The following is an 18,575-nucleotide window of genomic DNA, read 5'->3' on the forward strand; positions in this document are numbered from 1 at the left end:
TGTTTCTAGTCTCCCTGTGTGTGGCAGGAGAAAAGTGTGTGTGTGTGTGTGTGTGTGTGTGTGTGTGTGTGTGTGTGTGTGTTTGTTTAGGGGGATCTGCCAGTGAGGGTTCAGCTTGCTAAAACGTATGCCTCGAAATACTTATTTTACTGTAAAATGTCTCATAAAAGATATATTTAAAAAAAATCTAACATCAGGGGACCAATCTGAAAGAAGAAGAAGCATAATCAGACCAACCAATTTAAATTCATTTTCAGTGTACAATGCTACACTGATGAATGGCACCACTTCACCATGAGACATACTTCATAAGGTTTTCAAGGCTTCATAAGGTGTCACCAATGATAAGAGATGATAAATGATGACGGTAAGGATAATAAAAGGGTGATAAGTCAGGCCTCACTGTGCTTATTCACATCAGAAAGAGGTAACCAGCAGACACATACAGCGTGATTCACCGGTATCGAGCAACAAGAGACAACACAGCAACGTCATACTTAAATATGTGACTCCAGTGTCTCTCATGCTATTCTGTTTTTAGACTTCCCGCAAAGCCATTGTCCTCTCGTGTAATGTACAAAGACTTTGCTAATTGGTGTAATTTGCATACTGAGGGACTGTGAGAAATATGCACAGCATCTTATTTGGAGTTTGAAGAGACATCAGAACCAGTTTGGCACTCCTACCTGAAGCATTGAAATAAGAATTCATTGTATTCTTTGTGGAGATTTTTGGTTCATCTGTTATATACAGTATTCTGTCTGAAGTACACAAAGGAAGTTCAAGAGACTTTTTCGCTTCAATCTCTGGCTACAAAGAGGATAAAGATAGTTAAGAAGGAGTAATGGTTCATTTATCTTCACTATAGAGGCTTTAAAATACAAAAAACACTTCTCCTAGACTGGCCTCAAAGGGGTCCTTGCAGTCAGACGAGGCGACATTAATAAATGACCTTAATTGTTCAAACAACTCAGTAAGGGACAGGGAATTGTCTCCATATTCACCGCATGGCTTCGTGCCGCATTGTCATACATAACAATGAAGTCATGAATGTCCTTGGCTTTAATTAACCACACAACTTGTTTTCTTAACTTGTGCTGCTGGTGTGGAATCGACAATCACTCACGGCTAACGATAAACAATGGTTCTAAAATAAATGTGTGTTTGTTTAGCTAGTAGTGAGCGATATGTTGCATAAGCTGAAACTATAGAACTTGTTTAAGGTGTTTCTCAATGTACGGTTGAGTTTCCTCAGAAATAGATCACTGACAGCTATCATAACAACAAGCCAACAGTGACAATAGTAATCATCAAAATGAAAATGAATCCTGCCTTGTATTTTTTTTTAAGTTTATTTTATTTGCAACACTGAAAAATGTACATAGATATGTTCTCCTTATCTAATCTAATCTGTAAATACTTAGATGCAAACCAAGGTGTTCCACATCATTTTGGGCTCAATAATAAAAGCAAATTCTGACCATTGTTCTCTAAAAGAGGTTATGAAAACTTTTCCTCCCTTTTGGCCTGCAGTGTAAACAACCACAGAGTACGCCAGCTCCAGACATCAACTCCTCACTGTTAAGGCTTTACTGCTGCAGATTTGTTATTTAGTTCATTTATGACAGATTGCCATCTTTGGCGAATAGCCACAGCTAATCTGTGCATAAACAAGAATAAACAGAGAGACAATGGTGGCCAGCGTAGGAATGTGACTTATAAGGACGGGTACCATCTTATGCATGTTTCACATTTCGGGAGCTGTATACCAAACCTTTCTATTCATTCAAGATGTTCCAAACCGCAAAGTGAGATGCATCCTCTGAAGGTTAAGTTAAGAATCAAGAAGCGTTTCCAATAAAAGGTTTTGGGTGTGACCTGTCATCTGTGAAGACTTACTTAGTCATCCTTTGTTTGTCTTCCCTACAATAGACTAAGCACATTTGTTTCCTTGTCATTGAGTCCATTCTTTCTAATGAATCATATCATACACTAGGGCTGCATCATGCTGCTCTCATAACATTCTTTGAAATGACACGATACAGCCTTGTGAACAGGTCTTTCAGCATTATTTAAAGAAAACATGCTGGATCCCTCAAAATGAGCAGGAAATCGTTGTTTCCAAGCTTGACAGATTTCCTCTTTTGTAGGTTTTACATCCTTCACAGAAGACTGACATGAGAACAGTGTGATGGTTTAGTAAGGTCTTTACAGTGACAGGGCATTTCCTGGGAGCAGATGAGCCTCCTTAAAGGTTACATGTGTGCATCCGGTCTCAGTAACAGCAAGTGTTTTATACAATGCAGATTATTCCTATGCTGTATGTATGTGAACAATCTGCTAATATATACAGTGTAACATTGGATTAATTGCTTGAAATGACATCATGAAAGGTTCCTATAGATTTTGCTCAAATTAATAGCAGCAGGTATTTCCCTGTATATTGTGACCTGATGATATGTCCTACTGTCATTCTAAGCAAAGGCCTATTTCAGATATTCTATTCCGTTGAAAATCTATGAATTAGGTCAAACAAAGCTCGACATCCTCTCTCGATCCAAATCCGTAGAGCACAGCAGGTTGTCGGTGCCAACTTTGATAAGAAAGAATTTGATGAAAGAGAAACTGCAGCAACGCAAGCCAATTCTTTGGAAGGGTGTACCTGTTTTTGCTTAAAAAAAACAGCAACCTGACAACATTCCTCTTTGAGTCTTGTCAAATAAAGAAAGCATCTATTTGTGACAGCAATTCATCATCATATGATTCTGTCAGTTCAAAGCAGCTTCCTGACAAAATGTCTATGACACATGTGCCCTGTTGGGTCGCTCAGTCGACAATGTTTTCACAAAATTAAAACTAAAAATGGTATCATAGACATTTGAGGTTTTTTTAAGTTTGGCAAAGAGTTGATGCTATCTCTATCTCCTCAGCTTCTGCTTTGCTTACTGGAGCGTAACTCACACCAAACATGCAGGATATTAAAGCAATGTAAACATAAGGCCTCCCTTCCCCTTGCCCCCGAGAGTAGTAGGGTGAATAAGCAGCAAGGTCAACACCAAAGAAGTGCGAGTGCACACTCGAGACCTGACTTCATTCTCATGTGCTGACACCGCTAAGAGGTGATAATGAGCCTTAAGGACAAAAGCCAAGCCTAAAATTACATAAAACAAGACACACAGAGGGATGGTGGTGATGTGCTAATGACTCGAAATAGGCCAGTTAATGATGTGACGATATGCATTTTTGACAAGCTGCTAAACAGAGAGAGTAATGATCTCTGGGGCCCTGGCTTTTAAGAGCCCACGTGGAACCAGCTGGTGGTGGCTGATTGTGGACCTCTCCCTCATCTTATCTCCAGTTTGCACCGCAGAACACCCTGATCTGTGTGTGTGTGTGTGTGTGTGTGTGTGTGTGTGTGTGTGTGTGTGTGGTTTCCCCACTAGTGCTTTGGCTGCAGGGCGAGCTGGTAAAACTCTTTAGTGAGCCCGACCTGCACTGAGCAGTCATCAGTGTCATTTAGCATTACACAACAGACCTGCAGCACTTAGCCACATAAATGATCATGATGGAGGCTGCAGAAAGAGAGAGACACACAGGCAACAAGAGGGAGAGACCGGACAGGAGAGTCGAGAGGCAGAGAGGGAAAACATACATACTGAGGTGGGAAAGACTCATTATCTGTAATGAGCGGATAAAGCAATCCCAGCAGCTGTGAAAACCTACATTGTAATTGATTCATTCATTAATAATAATTCAAATTAGATTTAAATTAGATTGTAGATTACATTTCATTTTCTGAAATGAGATTTCTTTAACAATGATATTGAGGTCATGCAGGATATGTGTATTTTACCATTATGGGTGTGTTCTTGTCTACGTATTACTCATAATATTTTTTATATTATATACTTGAAATATGAATTTATATATCTTAAGACATAAGAATTTCCCAGAGAGGTTAATTTTGATAAAGCAAAGGTTCCTCCCCCAAACAAATACTGTGCAAGGTTCAGTGTTTTAAAAAAAAATAATAAATCCCTTTTGCATTTGTGTTATATTTGTTAGTTTACAAAATGAGCCAGTGTTATTGACACCATGTTCTACAATGTATTGAATAACTAAATCGCTGGCACTATATTCCCTGAAGCAATGTGATTACAGTACAGAATGACTATTGTTTGCAGCTCTGTAGAAATGAGTATACACACAGAAGTTCTCTTAATCTGAAATTATCCCTCAACCATATGTTTGATACGTTTTTATGTGCATGTTTCCTGCTGCTTTATGGTTTTCACCTTCTTTTTTTCTAATCTAAAAGGAAAGATAATAAAACATTACAGCATTAATTAAACCACAGTGAAGAAGAAAGAGAAAAGAGAAAAACACAAAGATAGAGAAAAGAACAAAAAGAGAATAAAGCATGGGTAATGATATACGATGGACATACACTCGTCCTAAATGAAGTTGGAGCTGAACTGATCGGTTATTATTAAATGGGGTACAGTTCATAACCGACTTGAATACCAGCAACAAAGTAATGTAAAATAATTGGCATTACACTATTTTTGGGGGTAACTCTTCATGCAAAAGATTGTTACGAAAGTATTTTTCTTTCTATTTTTATCGTACCCTAATATCAAATGTTCAAAACTACAGTTAAGCTATAATCTGATTATAGTCCCTCATCCTGTTGGTTGGCCTCAGCAGCTGTGGGACTGTGATGCCTGTGTCTTATATACCCCCCCCCCCCTCCCCCTCCCCCTCCCTCTCATCTCCTCCCTCTTCTGTATGTTTATGCTGATGATGTGTCGAAGCACTCAAGCCTGCCTCCCTAGCTCCCCTCGGCGCTGTCAAGAGTAACATCTCTGCCCCTTCCCCTCTGCATAGACGCACAAACTCGGTTTTGTGAGCATTAAAAATGCAGGTCTGTTTAGGATGGTCCTCCTCATAAATATTGACTAAAAGGCCTGAGAACAAGTTGTCCAGTCAGCAGTGGGGAAGTTAGGGGGAGCACACTTTAAAGCGCTTGTGTTCCTTTCACTGACACATAAGTCTGGTTGTGAGAAATGAAGATGGAGGAATTATTGATGGACACACAGCCTCCTCTGGCCCTGATGTGTGATATATTGCTATTAATCGGGTCAGTTTGAATGTAACTCCAGCAGTGGTACATTGAAGACTGACATGTTTTTTCCTCCACCACTTTTTTTGATTTGTTTGATCCCAACAAACTGAAAACATATTATCTTATCTCTCTTTTAAGAGCTACTGTATTCGTCATTACATTTGTCCATCTCCCTTCTCGTTTCACAAATTCAACATCACTTTTCTCAGTGACATCTCCCAGTGCTGTATCATCTGCATATATATGTTTCTTGAAGTAAGTGTAGGTGAAGTATATCTGAATCCTGATTGGTTGGAGATGAATGGAGGTGTCCTCTGGCAGTCCTTATTTTTTTACAGAAAAGTACAATGGAGAAACACGTGATACTGTAAATAGCCAAATCCGTGCAAAACCTAGTCTGAAAACTGCATCAGTAACTTAAATCAGTAGTCACTTTCTGTCACTGTGTCCAAAGTAACATTTTCTCCTCTCCTTCCTCTCTCCACAGTCTTCATCTGCAGCTTCATGGTGGCGGCTCCCATCTTTGGTTACCTGGGCGACCGCTTCAACAGAAAGGTCATCCTGAGCTGCGGCATTTTCTTCTGGTCCATTATTACTCTGTCAAGCTCCTTCATCAGTAAAGAGGTACGACATCGCACACGTTCTCACACAGAGGATCCGGTGTTATTCTATTAGTCCGCCGCCCCACTGAGGAGCTAATTATTCTGCTGTGATCTGGATATGCTTCATGTTAAGGCTAGTGAAAAAAAGACGACACGCTCGTTAAGTCAGACACGAGCTTTGCCTTTTGTTGCCGGTCTGTCTCTCTCTCTCGCTCAGACACTGGCTACCAGCCAATCAACTAATGAAGGCCCATGCCTCAGACTTGTCTCAATTACAATGCTTTAGAAGATAAGACGGTAGTTTCACTGCTCCTTGACAAGCGGATTTAGATGTGATATCTCTAAAAGCCCCAGTGTGCCGGGCGGTGTTGGATGCATTAAACCATAAAATTATTCTTGGGAGGCGGGGGGTGAGGGGTGTCCCGCTGAGAGTGGCCATCACATTACAGTAAAAGGATCTCCGTGTGTGTGTGGAGGTGTGCAGACGGACCCCATTATGCAGTCTTGATGGACAGGTGTAATAAAAATCCAACAGACTGAGAATCTGAAGCTGCTCGACTGGCAGATGTGTGGCATTGAAAGCTATACGTTAGGTAAATTCATGCAGCGCGTGGCATGTCTGCAGAGCAGCGTCGTGGAGTCCCGCAGTGTCGTCTCTCCAGTGACTAAGCCAGCTCACTGCTGAAGCTCGTCAGCCCAGAGCTGTGGAAGGGAATGACAGCTCAGAGATGTCTCAATAGGGCTTCCTTTGACTTAAATCTCCTATAGACTCATCTGCTCTGGAGGCAAGATGGCAGCCATTTGCCTAAGCAGGAAATACATTCAGGCTGCTTCTTGTTCAGATAAAATTAAGGGCCTCTTCCCCTCTGACAAATGCCTCAAAGGCTGTCGATTGCCAATGAGGAGACGGGGACTGATCCTCCAGACCTGCAGTCCTTTGCCCTGAACTTTAACTTTGCCCTCAAGACCTGTTCCTGAATGCCAATCAAATGAGAGTAGATGGCTCTTATGTAACAGCTTCACGGCGCTGTCGCCATGAGAGATGAAAGACATGACATATAATGAAATGTTAATGACCACTTACAACTGAGTCCTATCATTACGCATTCAACACACTCTGGGGCATTTTGGAGGGATTTGCAGCAGCTACAGATCTTATGTAACAGAACTTTGCCACTGCCATAAAGTGAAATTGTATCACTTGAAGGGCATTTCAAATTGAACACATTCGTGGCAGGCTATTTATAATTGTATCCAATGGAAAGCATGACTCGTTACACTTTGATCTAGTGAATAAAGAGGGTGAGACAACGTTAATGATCACTGAACCACTGTTGTTATACAGCGTGACTACGTGGATGGATAATCATTCTTAGGACAGTTTATATTTCTTTTCACGATTGTCATCTTTATAGCTGCAATAATGTTTTTATCTGAATACTAAAGTAGCAAGTGGATGACATAGGTTGAAGCCAAAGGGGTAGTAAATTATTATATAGCATTCTATTACAAAGTATCTTTTTGAAGTCACTGAAGTGATGATATCTAGAAGATGTTACCTTCTAAAGTCTAAGTAGCATTATCAAATGTGCCAAATGCCAAGCCTTGTAGGTCCTATATAGATAATAGATCATTGTTTGCTGTGAATTGAGGAAAACTGTCCAAGTGCTGTAAACTGTAAATATTTTTTTCCAAAAGATTTATGAAAATCACAGTAGAGATTTGCCTAAATGTGTTTATAGCCAATAGCGCAAATGTCAGCATGCTTACACGCTAAAATAATACGGTGAACATGGTAAATATGACCTGCTAAACATCAACACACTAGCATTGTGTACATCCATGCTACCGGCTCTGTGAGACTGTACACTCTTAGTCTTGTTCCAACAAAACAGTTTAAAAAGTGTTGATTTTCCTAAACCTCCTTTATTCTTTTTTATGTCACTGTAGTTTTCAATCTGCTTTTACGACCTCATTTTTGTGGCACTTCCCTGGCGTTGTTGCTTTTTGTTGTCGTCACCGCTTTAAGCATTTCTGTTTCAAGCTTCGATGACAGTCTGGTGACCACACACACACTAAAAGGACTAGCATCAGCCACCAAATGGTGGGACATTAAACAGAGAAAATAGACCGGTTGTAAATCCTTCCATACAATGTGACAAGCACAAAGATGCACAGCAGTGAGCGCTCGGCTGTGATCAATCATGAACACTGCAGCTCACATAAAAATCAAGCAGGAAAAAAAACAATGTTCGGCAACTGTGGCAAATGGGGGTTTGATGCTGAAGTCTTACACACTCAATACAACAGGATTTCATGGATGCAAGGAAAGCAATCAGCTATAGGCTATACACGCTTTGCACACACATCACAAAGACTACATACCATTAACAATGAGGCAACCACGCAACAATTATGCCCTAAAACAGAACCCACACAGCACTCTGCCTCTCTCTCGCTAACCCGACACACACACACTCGAACCTGACACACTATTGTGTTACTGTACAACTTTTCACCTCATGCACAGCAGGTCAATTCAGTCACAGCAAACCGGCTAGAGGTGGAAAAATATTGTCTTTTACCTAAAAAAAGAAAAAAAGAATGGACCACAGAGGCCTCGGGTCAGAGTACCATATTCGATGCAAACTGAGTGCCTTTTTTTAACCGAGTGTTTAACAATGATGTCAAAGCAGAAAAACAATCCACTGCTTTCCACGTTCTACAGGGTAAAGTTACCCAACATTTGCTGTTGAGGCTTTTAGAGGGTCTCAAGTGCCGATCAAAGGGGTGTCGCGGTACCGTCGTATTTCACACACTGCTTTAAGTGTCGTCTTAAAGCTAGGTATGCGTATGTGGTGTAGTCTCCAGAGCATGTTTGATAGCTGTGTCTATGACCTCATGACATGATGTCACATCCACCTGCATGAAGCACTGTAGTGTCGGCTGAGAGCCGAGGTCATCGGGGATCACAGTCTCAGCTCAACCTCGGTTATCTACGGCTCAATCATTAATCTCTTTTCACTGCTGACAAACCCAACAGAGTGCAACCTTATCACACTCTCACTCACTCTCTCTCTCACACACACACACACACACACACACACACACACACACACACACACACACACACACACACACACACACTCATTATTAGAGCCCACAACGTGCATATGTTTAAGGTGGGAATAAAAAAAAACAACAATACATAATGTAATGAAATGTAGATGTAAGACAAACAGGGATTAAAATACTTTGAGTATATATCACCATGAACTGCAACATTAACAAATGACACCAGTTTTACATGCAGCTCATTTTACTCATGGGGCTAATGGACAGTATGCAAATTGGTGGCCAATATTTGCAATTTGCATCACAAACTGTGGGGGGGGGGGGGGGCAGTCTGTCTGCAGGCAGGCAGTCTGCATCCAGTCAGTAGTAGTTGCCATGGAAACAGTTAACAATCCAGCTGCCTACACAGGTGCCCTCCCCCCCGCCAGCGTGCAGTCTCCTATTAAAGCATTTTAAGTATTCATCTTTTCATTCCTCGGTTTATTACGTCTCATGGAAGATAATACGCCGTGGTAATCTAATAAAGCTACGTTGGATTAAACACATTGAAATGCTGACGCGATGCCATTTCACAATCTCATTATGTCAAAAAATATTTGGTTGATCAAAATGACCTTGTCCAACCCTCTGGACCAGGTGCAACAAAATCTCAATATTTAAATGGTTTTGATGGCCCATGTGTTCATGGGATTGAGCGTGTGAAAGTCATCGCGTCTCATTAACGATGAACGACATGCTTGTTACACGTGTGGTGATTCGCTGTCCATCCAGTGTCTACCTCCGTTTATCTGACTTTGACTTTTAAATCTGCGTTTGAATCCATACTGAATCTGATGAAACTGTTATGGCCTGAAAGCTATTAAATGTACTGTATGTGCATTGTAAGCCTGATTACAATGACAATGGAGACCTTTACTGTAAGTATCTTTGGGCGAGAGGTAAAGATAGACTGTTTTGTGCAGGAAAAGAAAAGTTGGTGAGCAAAAAGCCTTATGACCAAGATAAATGGCTGTTGGGTTGACATTGCGCTCTGACACAGAGCTTGATAACAAAACTGATATTTCTCTCTCTCTCTCTCTCTCTCTGCAGTATTACTGGCTGTTTGTACTCTCCAGGGGACTTGTGGGAATCGGAGAGTCCAGCTACTCCTCCATCTCTCCCACCATCATCGGAGACCTGTTCACTAGTAACAGCCGCACCATGATGCTCTCTGTCTTCTACCTGGCCATCCCCCTGGGAAGGTAAGAGACAGACGGATCCTGTATTCTTGAGGCAAACACTGGGTAACAACAAGACACGTGTTCTATATCGGGAGATGGGAGATCTTCATGCCGACATTTATGAAACTATAGTTTGGTGATTTCATCCTATTCAGCTGGTTCGCTACATGTTAAATCCAAAGGTGCAATGAAATCAGGAGCATTAGCGTAGATAATTGAAATTATCCTCACATGGAGGCCAGGCTCGCTCCTATCTGCCTCTCTTTTTTTTCCCAGAGGCAGCCACACAAAGAGCTGAGGCTCTCTGCAGAAAGACAAGCAGAACTTACAATCGGCTGTGTGTGAAGCTTCAAGGAGGGTGGAAGGCTTTTTTTGGGGGATGTGGCGTGGGGGTGTGAGAGTAGCAGGTATTATTTCAGTTCATTCAATCAGAAAAAGGGCCACAGGGAGAAAACAAACAAAGCCAAGTAATAAAAGATGAATGCACCGGTGGATGCCGCGCGGGAGCCACTTGAGGATTATTGTTATGTACAGTGCTTCGCAGCATGTGCCGTGCTGTCGCATGCTGCGCTGTTTCCCACACGGAAATGCTAAATAATAAAGGCGAAATGTGCTGCAGTCTTTGTACACTGTCAACATTAGAATTACATTAAATGTACGTATAACATGCCGCTCAAGTTACAATGGCAGATTGGAGACAGTTGGACAAATGTGCAAGGGAAAGTCTAAACTGCCTTTAGTGGTTGTGTTATGAGCTGCCAAAATGTTTGGGTCACAGTAAACTGCCCGGCAACACAGACAATAGAAGGTGAAAGAGTGCGCCTCAGTAAAGTGCAGTCAAACTTCCTACCCAGTCTCCCACTTGTTTGTCTTCACTGAGGTTGTTATGACCGTTTCCAGGAAATGACCTCAGGAATTAGGCCGGATTCACAGGAAATGGATTTCCCTGTTCTCCAATCCCCCCCATAATTTTAACTTGGCCGCGGAGATAGGCTTCTTTCTGTGTGGCGCCGCCGCTGTTTGATGTGAGCATATTTTTCGTGCTTGAGTTATATTGTTGGTGTTGAACTTTCCAAACACTCTCTGCGTGGACTCTGATAACATTCGCCGTTAGTCACTCACTGGAAATATCATATGCTGTCTGAGCCTGTTTATACGCCACTGTTATTTTTGGAGAACTAATCATGGAAAGCACGAGCGTCGACCGTTTCCTCCTTTGCTCTGTGTGAGGATGTGTGTGTAAAACCAGTTACACATCTTTTGGCCCTTTAGCAGCTAGTGCTGATAAGAACCCACTGTAAAGACACTGGCTACATTTCATAATCAATCTATTGCTCCAATCTGCTATGCTAATGGGAAACAGCACCTCTTCACCAGAGGCTCTGCACATGAAGACAAACAGGTTCTCTGAGAAATCAGGAAGTCTGATTGACTTTTGTTGAGTAAATCTAGGGAAGAGGCTTAAAAACTGTAGGAATAAGCTAAGATGGATAACAAATGAGAGGGAGTAAGGTATTGGGCCATCTTAACTGAAAGAACCCTTTTTTCAAAAGAGTCTCCCTCATTTAGTGTTATGATGATGGTGATAGACGGCCCAGTCCCTCAAAATCGGTCGTGTAAGTCCTAGAATATAATTCACATCACTGTGAAACCAGTCCACGATGCCTCATGTGCTGTATGGAAGCATCTGGGGATAACTTTAGTGTTTAGCACTTACTAGAGGCCGTCCGGGTAAAGGGTTGCAACAAACTTTTTAAATTATCGATTATTAACGGTTTATTTTCTAGATTAATGGATTGATTAATTGTTTGGTCTATAAAATAGTTTTTTTTAAAAAGCACCACAATCTCTGATTGCTATCTCTGATTGATACTTTGATGATTCATTTCTTATCAAAATAGTTCAGGCCATAGAACACAAACAAGTATAAACAAAGAGTAATCAGCTCTGTATTTACTGCTGCATAACTGTGTTGACGATAATGCTCCCATACTTAGCCATTGGTCCTCTGCCGCACATTCCCTCGGTTTACTCTCTCTGTCCTTTAAATGCTGATGCTATCTAGCAGCAGAGGCTTATCGCAGCATAAGGGCCCCTTTATCTGATCTGATCTAGCAACATTTCCCTCAAAGCATTTCACTGTTATTTCCCTTTAGGACACACAAAACACTCTTTACCTGAGTAAAATGCAGTGAAATTCCATTTCACTGTGCCACACGCAGCCTTCAGGCTCAGACAACCATGTTAGTGCCGGGTCGTGGGTGGCAACTTTGCACCTGCATTTTGTGACTATGTGCACAAATCGCACATCCACAAATAGACCAACTAGCCAAGCTGCTACCGGTGCTTTGATCAGTTACACTGTCATAAGCTCTCTATGTCAAGTACCCAAACACTCAACGTGGCAGACAAACAGGATGTGTGTAATGTAGGGTACGCTTCAGGACACTGAATCATATACTTAACATATAATGTGCACTCGCCACAAGACCTCAGTGAAGCAGGTCCAGAGTAATGTATTTGACGGTTTGTGTCTTTCTGTCTCTCCGCAGTGGGTTGGGTTACATCCTGGGCTCCAGCGCCAAGGTGGCTGCAGGAGACTGGCACTGGGCACTAAGGGTAAGGGCATCATCCTCCAACACTGCACACAAACATGCACACAGACACAGATGAAGAGCCTGTCTTGGATCTGGGGTCAGAGGGGCCGGTGGTGGCAGAGGCACCGGGGGCGCACACATGGCTGAACAGGCGGTCCGGGACATTGTAGTGATGTGACAGAGCTGAAGGCAGCACAACTCTCACATTCATCCACATCAGCATCAGTTGAGCCTCCGACCTCCCACAACGCTTTCTCAAAATGTAGAAATGTTAACACCAAACACAGTCAACATCTTCTAATATGTTGTTCAAGCTAAAAGGCCGTGTGTCGTGATGGCTCAGTTCTGATCCGATGGCTGCAGCAAGGAAAGTGGATTTCTGTTAAAGATCAAGGCTGGCGCTAGCTTTTTGCTTCGCAGAAGCTGTAAACACATTCATCTTTCATTACACTTTACCCTCGGGGGGGGGGGGGTCGTCTCTGGTGAGGCAGGATCAATGTCAGCCTCAGTGAAATAACAAGGTGTGGGGGCTTCCTCTACCCGAGCGTAGTGTCTTTTACAGTGCAGGAATTTAATGAAACACTAAGGTTTCATTCTTTAGGGAGAGGTAGCTGGAGGTACATTTTGGCCCTGCCCAGGACGCAGTACTAAATGCATGTCCTGGGTACTATTAGGAGTGCTAGCTGTACTGTGGATTGTGATTGGTCAACCAAATGTGTCCTTACGTCACAACAGAGAGTACAAGAACAACAACAATAACCACCAGCTTGCTATTGCATCTGCAACAGCATCAACAACTGCTTTTTTTTTAAACAAAAGAGAACAATGAACAATGCATGGAATGAAACTGATGTCCTGATAACCATTTGAGGAGAAGATTTTGTTTGGAGGAAGCAAAAATCACCTGTAAGAATTGAAAATGTGTACCAGTCTACCAGATACCAGAGAAGGCACAAAGCCTCTGTGTGGGGCAGTTGGACCCGAGCACAAAGACACACTTGTTCCTACGCACTGGCTCGCAAAATGCCCCAAAGTTGCTCCAAGAGCATTACGCTGGTATCCCTTTTAATTAAAGGCTGATTTCAATTCTCAAGAGAAATTTATCTGTAGAAATTTGCTGAGATGTCCCACCTTGACAGGGTTTTGCTTCAACAAAGAAAAAATCCCGAGTAGACAATTCTTTGCAGTAGCATACTTACAGCGTACTTGGGAGCAAACACAGGTGTTCACTCAGGAGCATAAATCACTGTCATGGCACTTTTTTACTGGGACTCCAATGAGTACTGGAGACAGAACGTCAAGCCAACAGCTCAATAAGGCCTACCAGCAGCAATGGAGAGGACCAATGAAAGGTCTAACAGGACTCCTCAGGAGCCGCTGAATTCAGGGTCAGCTTTAAAAATCCTCGAACAAATTATGACCCGACTCTTCTTATGAACCGACATTTTAAAGGAAGGCATTAAAACCTCCTCTCAGCATGTCGCCGTGGAGAAGACTCTTGGATGTAACAACTCGCTGGGTTTGAGGAAACAGGACGTGCAGAAAGAAAAAACAAAAAAAACACAAAGAGCGAGGCAGTGTGTTCCACAGCAGTCACAATGGCATTCCAATAAAACAATCTCAACGCCAATTAATCACCGGTGTGGCATGCAGAGGAAACCAAAAACCGAGACATGAAACGGGTTCTGTGGAGCAGTATCCTGCTTTAAAGGAAAAAAACAATGCAACACTTCCGTTTGTTTTTGCCCAACGTGTTCCAGCTACCTTCCTTGTTTAGCGGAAAAATGTGGACGATAATGAACAGGGGGGATGCATAGAAATGAGCAGCAGAAGAGGGCAGTAACTCATTTGTTTGATTGCCTATACCATCCATGCAGGAAGTGTCTAATGTGCACTGTTGGAGTCAAAGGTCACAGACTACTGGTGTCTTGTTGAATAATAATGAGGGGACTAGAGTGCAAAACTTGTGCAAAACAGAGCTCATATTTATCTTCCATTAAGCTGCCTCTCGCTGAAAGCACATTTATAAGTTGCTCCACACGAGATAATTGGAGAGAAGAAACAATATAAGAAAGGAAATCATCAGTGTGATCCACATCAGCCTCAGAATTACTCCCTCAATGAAAAACTTAACCACACACACACACAAACATATATACACACACCTGCACATTTCACAGCACTTGTGCATATAAATGGCTTTTAGAAGCTACAAAATATAATATGATGAATTTCCCCTGACAGATGAAATTGGTTTTGCTTTTTTGAGCAATATGTATTACTCGACCAAATCCTCTCCCACACATCCCATCCTGTCTTTTGTCTCCGTCTTCGCCACACAGACACACACACACATGCACAATCATGCTACCTCATAACCCATAAAAGATGATAGTGAACATAATAGCAGATGGGCAATTATGAGGTTTTTACCTTGGTGCAGCACTCACAAAGCAGCTCTCAAAGCTCAAAAGCTCTTTTAGAGACGTATATGCTTCTACACATAAACACACACACACGTACAAACACACACTGTGCCAACAGAGTAAGCAGAGGGAATGTTCTCAGCTCCAGAGGGCTCGTATAGGATGTGAGGCGTATCGGCAAACACAGTGGCCGTCCATTCAGATTGTAAAAGTAACCCATTCCAGGGTATGTACACCTCGCTTTAGGTTCGGAAGGAGCTACGTTTTGAGTGTGAAATACTATAAACACAACAACACAAGAACTCAGTTTAGTTTGCCTGTGAACAGCAAAACAAATGCAACATTTACATGGATATGAAAAATGACAACTGGGCTCTTTAAACCAGACACAATTATCCTTTAAAGAAGCTTGGTTTGGGATCATTGAGGGTATTTCTCCAGAGTGTGAGAGTGCTCTCTCTAAGTACATTGTGTGTTCGAGTCGGTACCAATCTAAAAGACTGGCACGTACCTACCACAACGTAGATAGTTTATCCGGGTGTTTCAGTAGCAATCTAGATCCAGGTTCTTGGAGATCCAGCTGGGGGGGGCTCACCATCTACTGGAATCATTGAATCTTCTTCCCTGGATCTCCTCTCTCCTGCATTTACAAACAGGCTTATCGTGTCTGTTCTGCTTTCCTTCATACTTCATTGATGTTTATGTTGCGCAGCATAATGCTGGCTCATAACAACATCGAACTAAGCGCTGACTGAATTCATTTAAACCCTCAACATATTGAAAATGATTTGTTACTCTCTAGTTCAAAGTCTCAAATGATATTAGAATTATTTTGTTCTAACAGTATATGCTTAGCAAATATTAACACAATACTCATATCAGGCATGAAAATAGCCTCCAGCTTCGTAAATATTTGAGTAAGCAATAAAAAGACATATCTTTTTAGACGTTAAATATACAAACGTTACTCTCAGTGAAGCCAAAGTGTATTTTTCTGTAGAAACAGTGTAGAAACGTTGACATATTATTACACAGAAACTTACACTTTAAACACCAAATTAATTTCCCTTTAGACACTTGATATTCACAAACTACTGTAAAAGGCTCGAATAGTCTTTGCATTGAAATAACTTTGTTGCTAACACAAAACAGAACTGAAAAGCTAACGTTAGCTTACTGAGGCATGTGAGGAGGAAACCAATTAAGATGCACTTTTGCTGGTCTAGTGGCTTCTGCAAGTCAAACTTGACTTCAACAACCGTTTTGACTTAGAATTAGACTTTGACTTATTGTTTCTCAACTTTTGAGAAGCTCAATGTTTTAACACGGAGCAACATCGCGACGGGGAGTGACTCTCTCCTCTTTGCCCGACATCGCATACTGATCCTCGTGCTCGCAAACTGCGCTGCATAAACTTCCGGATTTTTTCATGAAGTAGAAACGTACAACAATATATAGCAAGTGATGCATCATCAGTAGTAGACTCTTTGGAAAACGTATCACACTGATCTTTTCCCTGCATCTGCATCATGTCGGCCTCCACTCTAAACCACACTCGCACTACAAATATCACGTCAGTGGGATGATGTGTTAACACGATCCGAGGCCTCATAGTTCTCTCTTTCCCCGGTAGGTGTCCCCAGCTTTAGGGATCACCGCGGGAACCCTGATCCTGGTCTTCGTGCCCGAGCCGAAGAGAGGCAGCGCTGACCAGATGGGACGTGTCAGGAACCGCACCTCCTGGCTCTGTGACATGAAGGCGCTCGCCAAGAAGTAAGGCCTCCCATCGGCTTCAGAGAACATACCAGATATTTGTGGAGATTGACCTGATTACCTGATCAGTGATCAGTATAGCCCCCCCCCCAAACTCATCTATTATCGCCCAGCTGATCACTAAGAGCCATGCATGCTAACGTCATCTTGGGCTGTAGGAAATTGTAATGGGCATGTTGTTGACCAAACTATTAATTGAGAAAATAACTGTCAGATTGACAGACAATGAAAATGATCCTGGAGGTGTAGAAATAAACACTCACACTTATTCACTTACATTTAGCCTGTGGTAGCCATTATAGACATGGGCATGTTCACACAAGACACAGTGAACCAGCGTCATTCACTCACCACCATTCTGCAATGCTGCTAAACTGTGAAGGGTGCTTTGCATTCATGACACTAAGCCCTTGTTAGTGTATGACCTGTGTGCTAAAAGAAATATTATAAACTCTATAAAGCTACTCTGATGCAGCCATGCAGGTTTATAGGATCTATTTTAGCACAGCAACCACATGTTCATCCCCCACACACTGTGACTTTTAGCTGTACAGTCTTCCACATTCACAACCAATGGAAAGTGTTAAATAGTGACATAAAACTGTCAACCTTAACTGCACATCATTTCAGTTTACTTGCCATTTAACCCTTTAAATTCTCAAACTCCAGTAGTATTTCTTTATTATTTGTTTGCAATCATTATCAGATGTTTTAGTTGTTGTTTTTTACAAACAGAGAGACAAATCCAGTGAGATTGTGTGACAGACAGTGTTTCTGTGTACCTTTTTTAAGCCAAGATAATCACCTGTTTTGATTTGGCGCTCGCGTGTGCTTCTTCCTGACTTAGTCGAAGCTACGTGTTCTCCTCCCTGGCATCCTCGGCGGTGTCTTTCGCCACTGGTGCGTTCGGCATGTGGATCCCTCTGTACCTGGCCAGAGCCCAGGTGGTGCAGAAGACGGGAGAGGCCTGCACAAAAGACGTCTGCAGTAGCACAGACAGGTGAGAGGTTAATGACTAGACACAGAGTGCAGGCTTTGAACTCACTGGTGCAATCTGAAACCATGTAAAAGAGAGGGATCGAAGCACACTTTGCCCTCAAAGCTGGATCTGAACTACTATAGAGCTATCATAGTTCAGTCAGTTCATCCATTTATATTGTAGGGTTGCACCTTTTATAAAAACCCATGCGCCTTCTTAACTGAAACGTCTTTTGGGTGGTTGCATGGACTAAAAACTTGCATGATGTTTGTAATAACAGTCTTGTCTGTGCTCTCCTGTCCAGCCTAATCTTCGGGGCGATCACCTGCGTGACGGGCCTGTTGGGCGTGGTCATCGGGGCGGCCACCACGCGCCTGTGCCGCCAGAAGACAGAGCGAGCCGACCCGCTCGTGTGCGCGGTCAGCATGCTGGGCTCGGCCATCTTCATCTGCCTCATCTTCGTGGTGGCCAAGAAGAGCATCGTAGGAGCCTATGTAAGAGTCACTTTGTGTAACTTTTGTGTGTATATTGTGTGTCAGAGGAAGTTTAATCGAACAGTGGAGGAAGTTGTGATCAGGTCACTTTTTGCTTTCCTATTTTCCAAGAATCAACAGTTCCACAATGACAAATGTCCTTCACACAAGGAGCGATTAGAATGTTCATTATGGGTTTGCCTCAGGGCCTGAGAATTAAGAGTGAAAGTCTGATAATCAATCTAAAGAGAGAGGGCTTAGAGACTCATCGGATGGGGTTATGTTTGAATCAGGAATAAAGCAGT

The 18,575-nt window shown here is 42.3% G+C and overlaps 1 protein-coding gene across 2 annotated transcripts in view; it reads left to right on the top strand.

The window, feature by feature from the left end:
- Nucleotides 1–18,575, top strand: part of spns2 (SPNS lysolipid transporter 2, sphingosine-1-phosphate) — a 60,815-nt gene that overhangs the window by 25,690 nt on the left and 16,550 nt on the right. For both annotated transcript variants that reach the window (XM_031856897.1, XM_031856898.1), the window contains exons 3-8: nucleotides 5,613–5,749; nucleotides 9,892–10,043; nucleotides 12,575–12,641; nucleotides 16,679–16,818; nucleotides 17,666–17,818; nucleotides 18,102–18,291. In XM_031856897.1, coding sequence (XP_031712757.1) covers nucleotides 5,613–5,749; nucleotides 9,892–10,043; nucleotides 12,575–12,641; nucleotides 16,679–16,818; nucleotides 17,666–17,818; nucleotides 18,102–18,291 — 839 coding nt within the window. The remainder of the gene's footprint in view (nucleotides 1–5,612; nucleotides 5,750–9,891; nucleotides 10,044–12,574; nucleotides 12,642–16,678; nucleotides 16,819–17,665; nucleotides 17,819–18,101; nucleotides 18,292–18,575) is intronic.

Source organism: Anarrhichthys ocellatus, unplaced genomic scaffold (genome assembly GCF_004355925.1).
Source record: "Anarrhichthys ocellatus isolate YVR2014 unplaced genomic scaffold, GSC_Weel_1.0 scaffold18, whole genome shotgun sequence".
NCBI lineage: Eukaryota > Metazoa > Chordata > Actinopteri > Perciformes > Anarhichadidae > Anarrhichthys > Anarrhichthys ocellatus.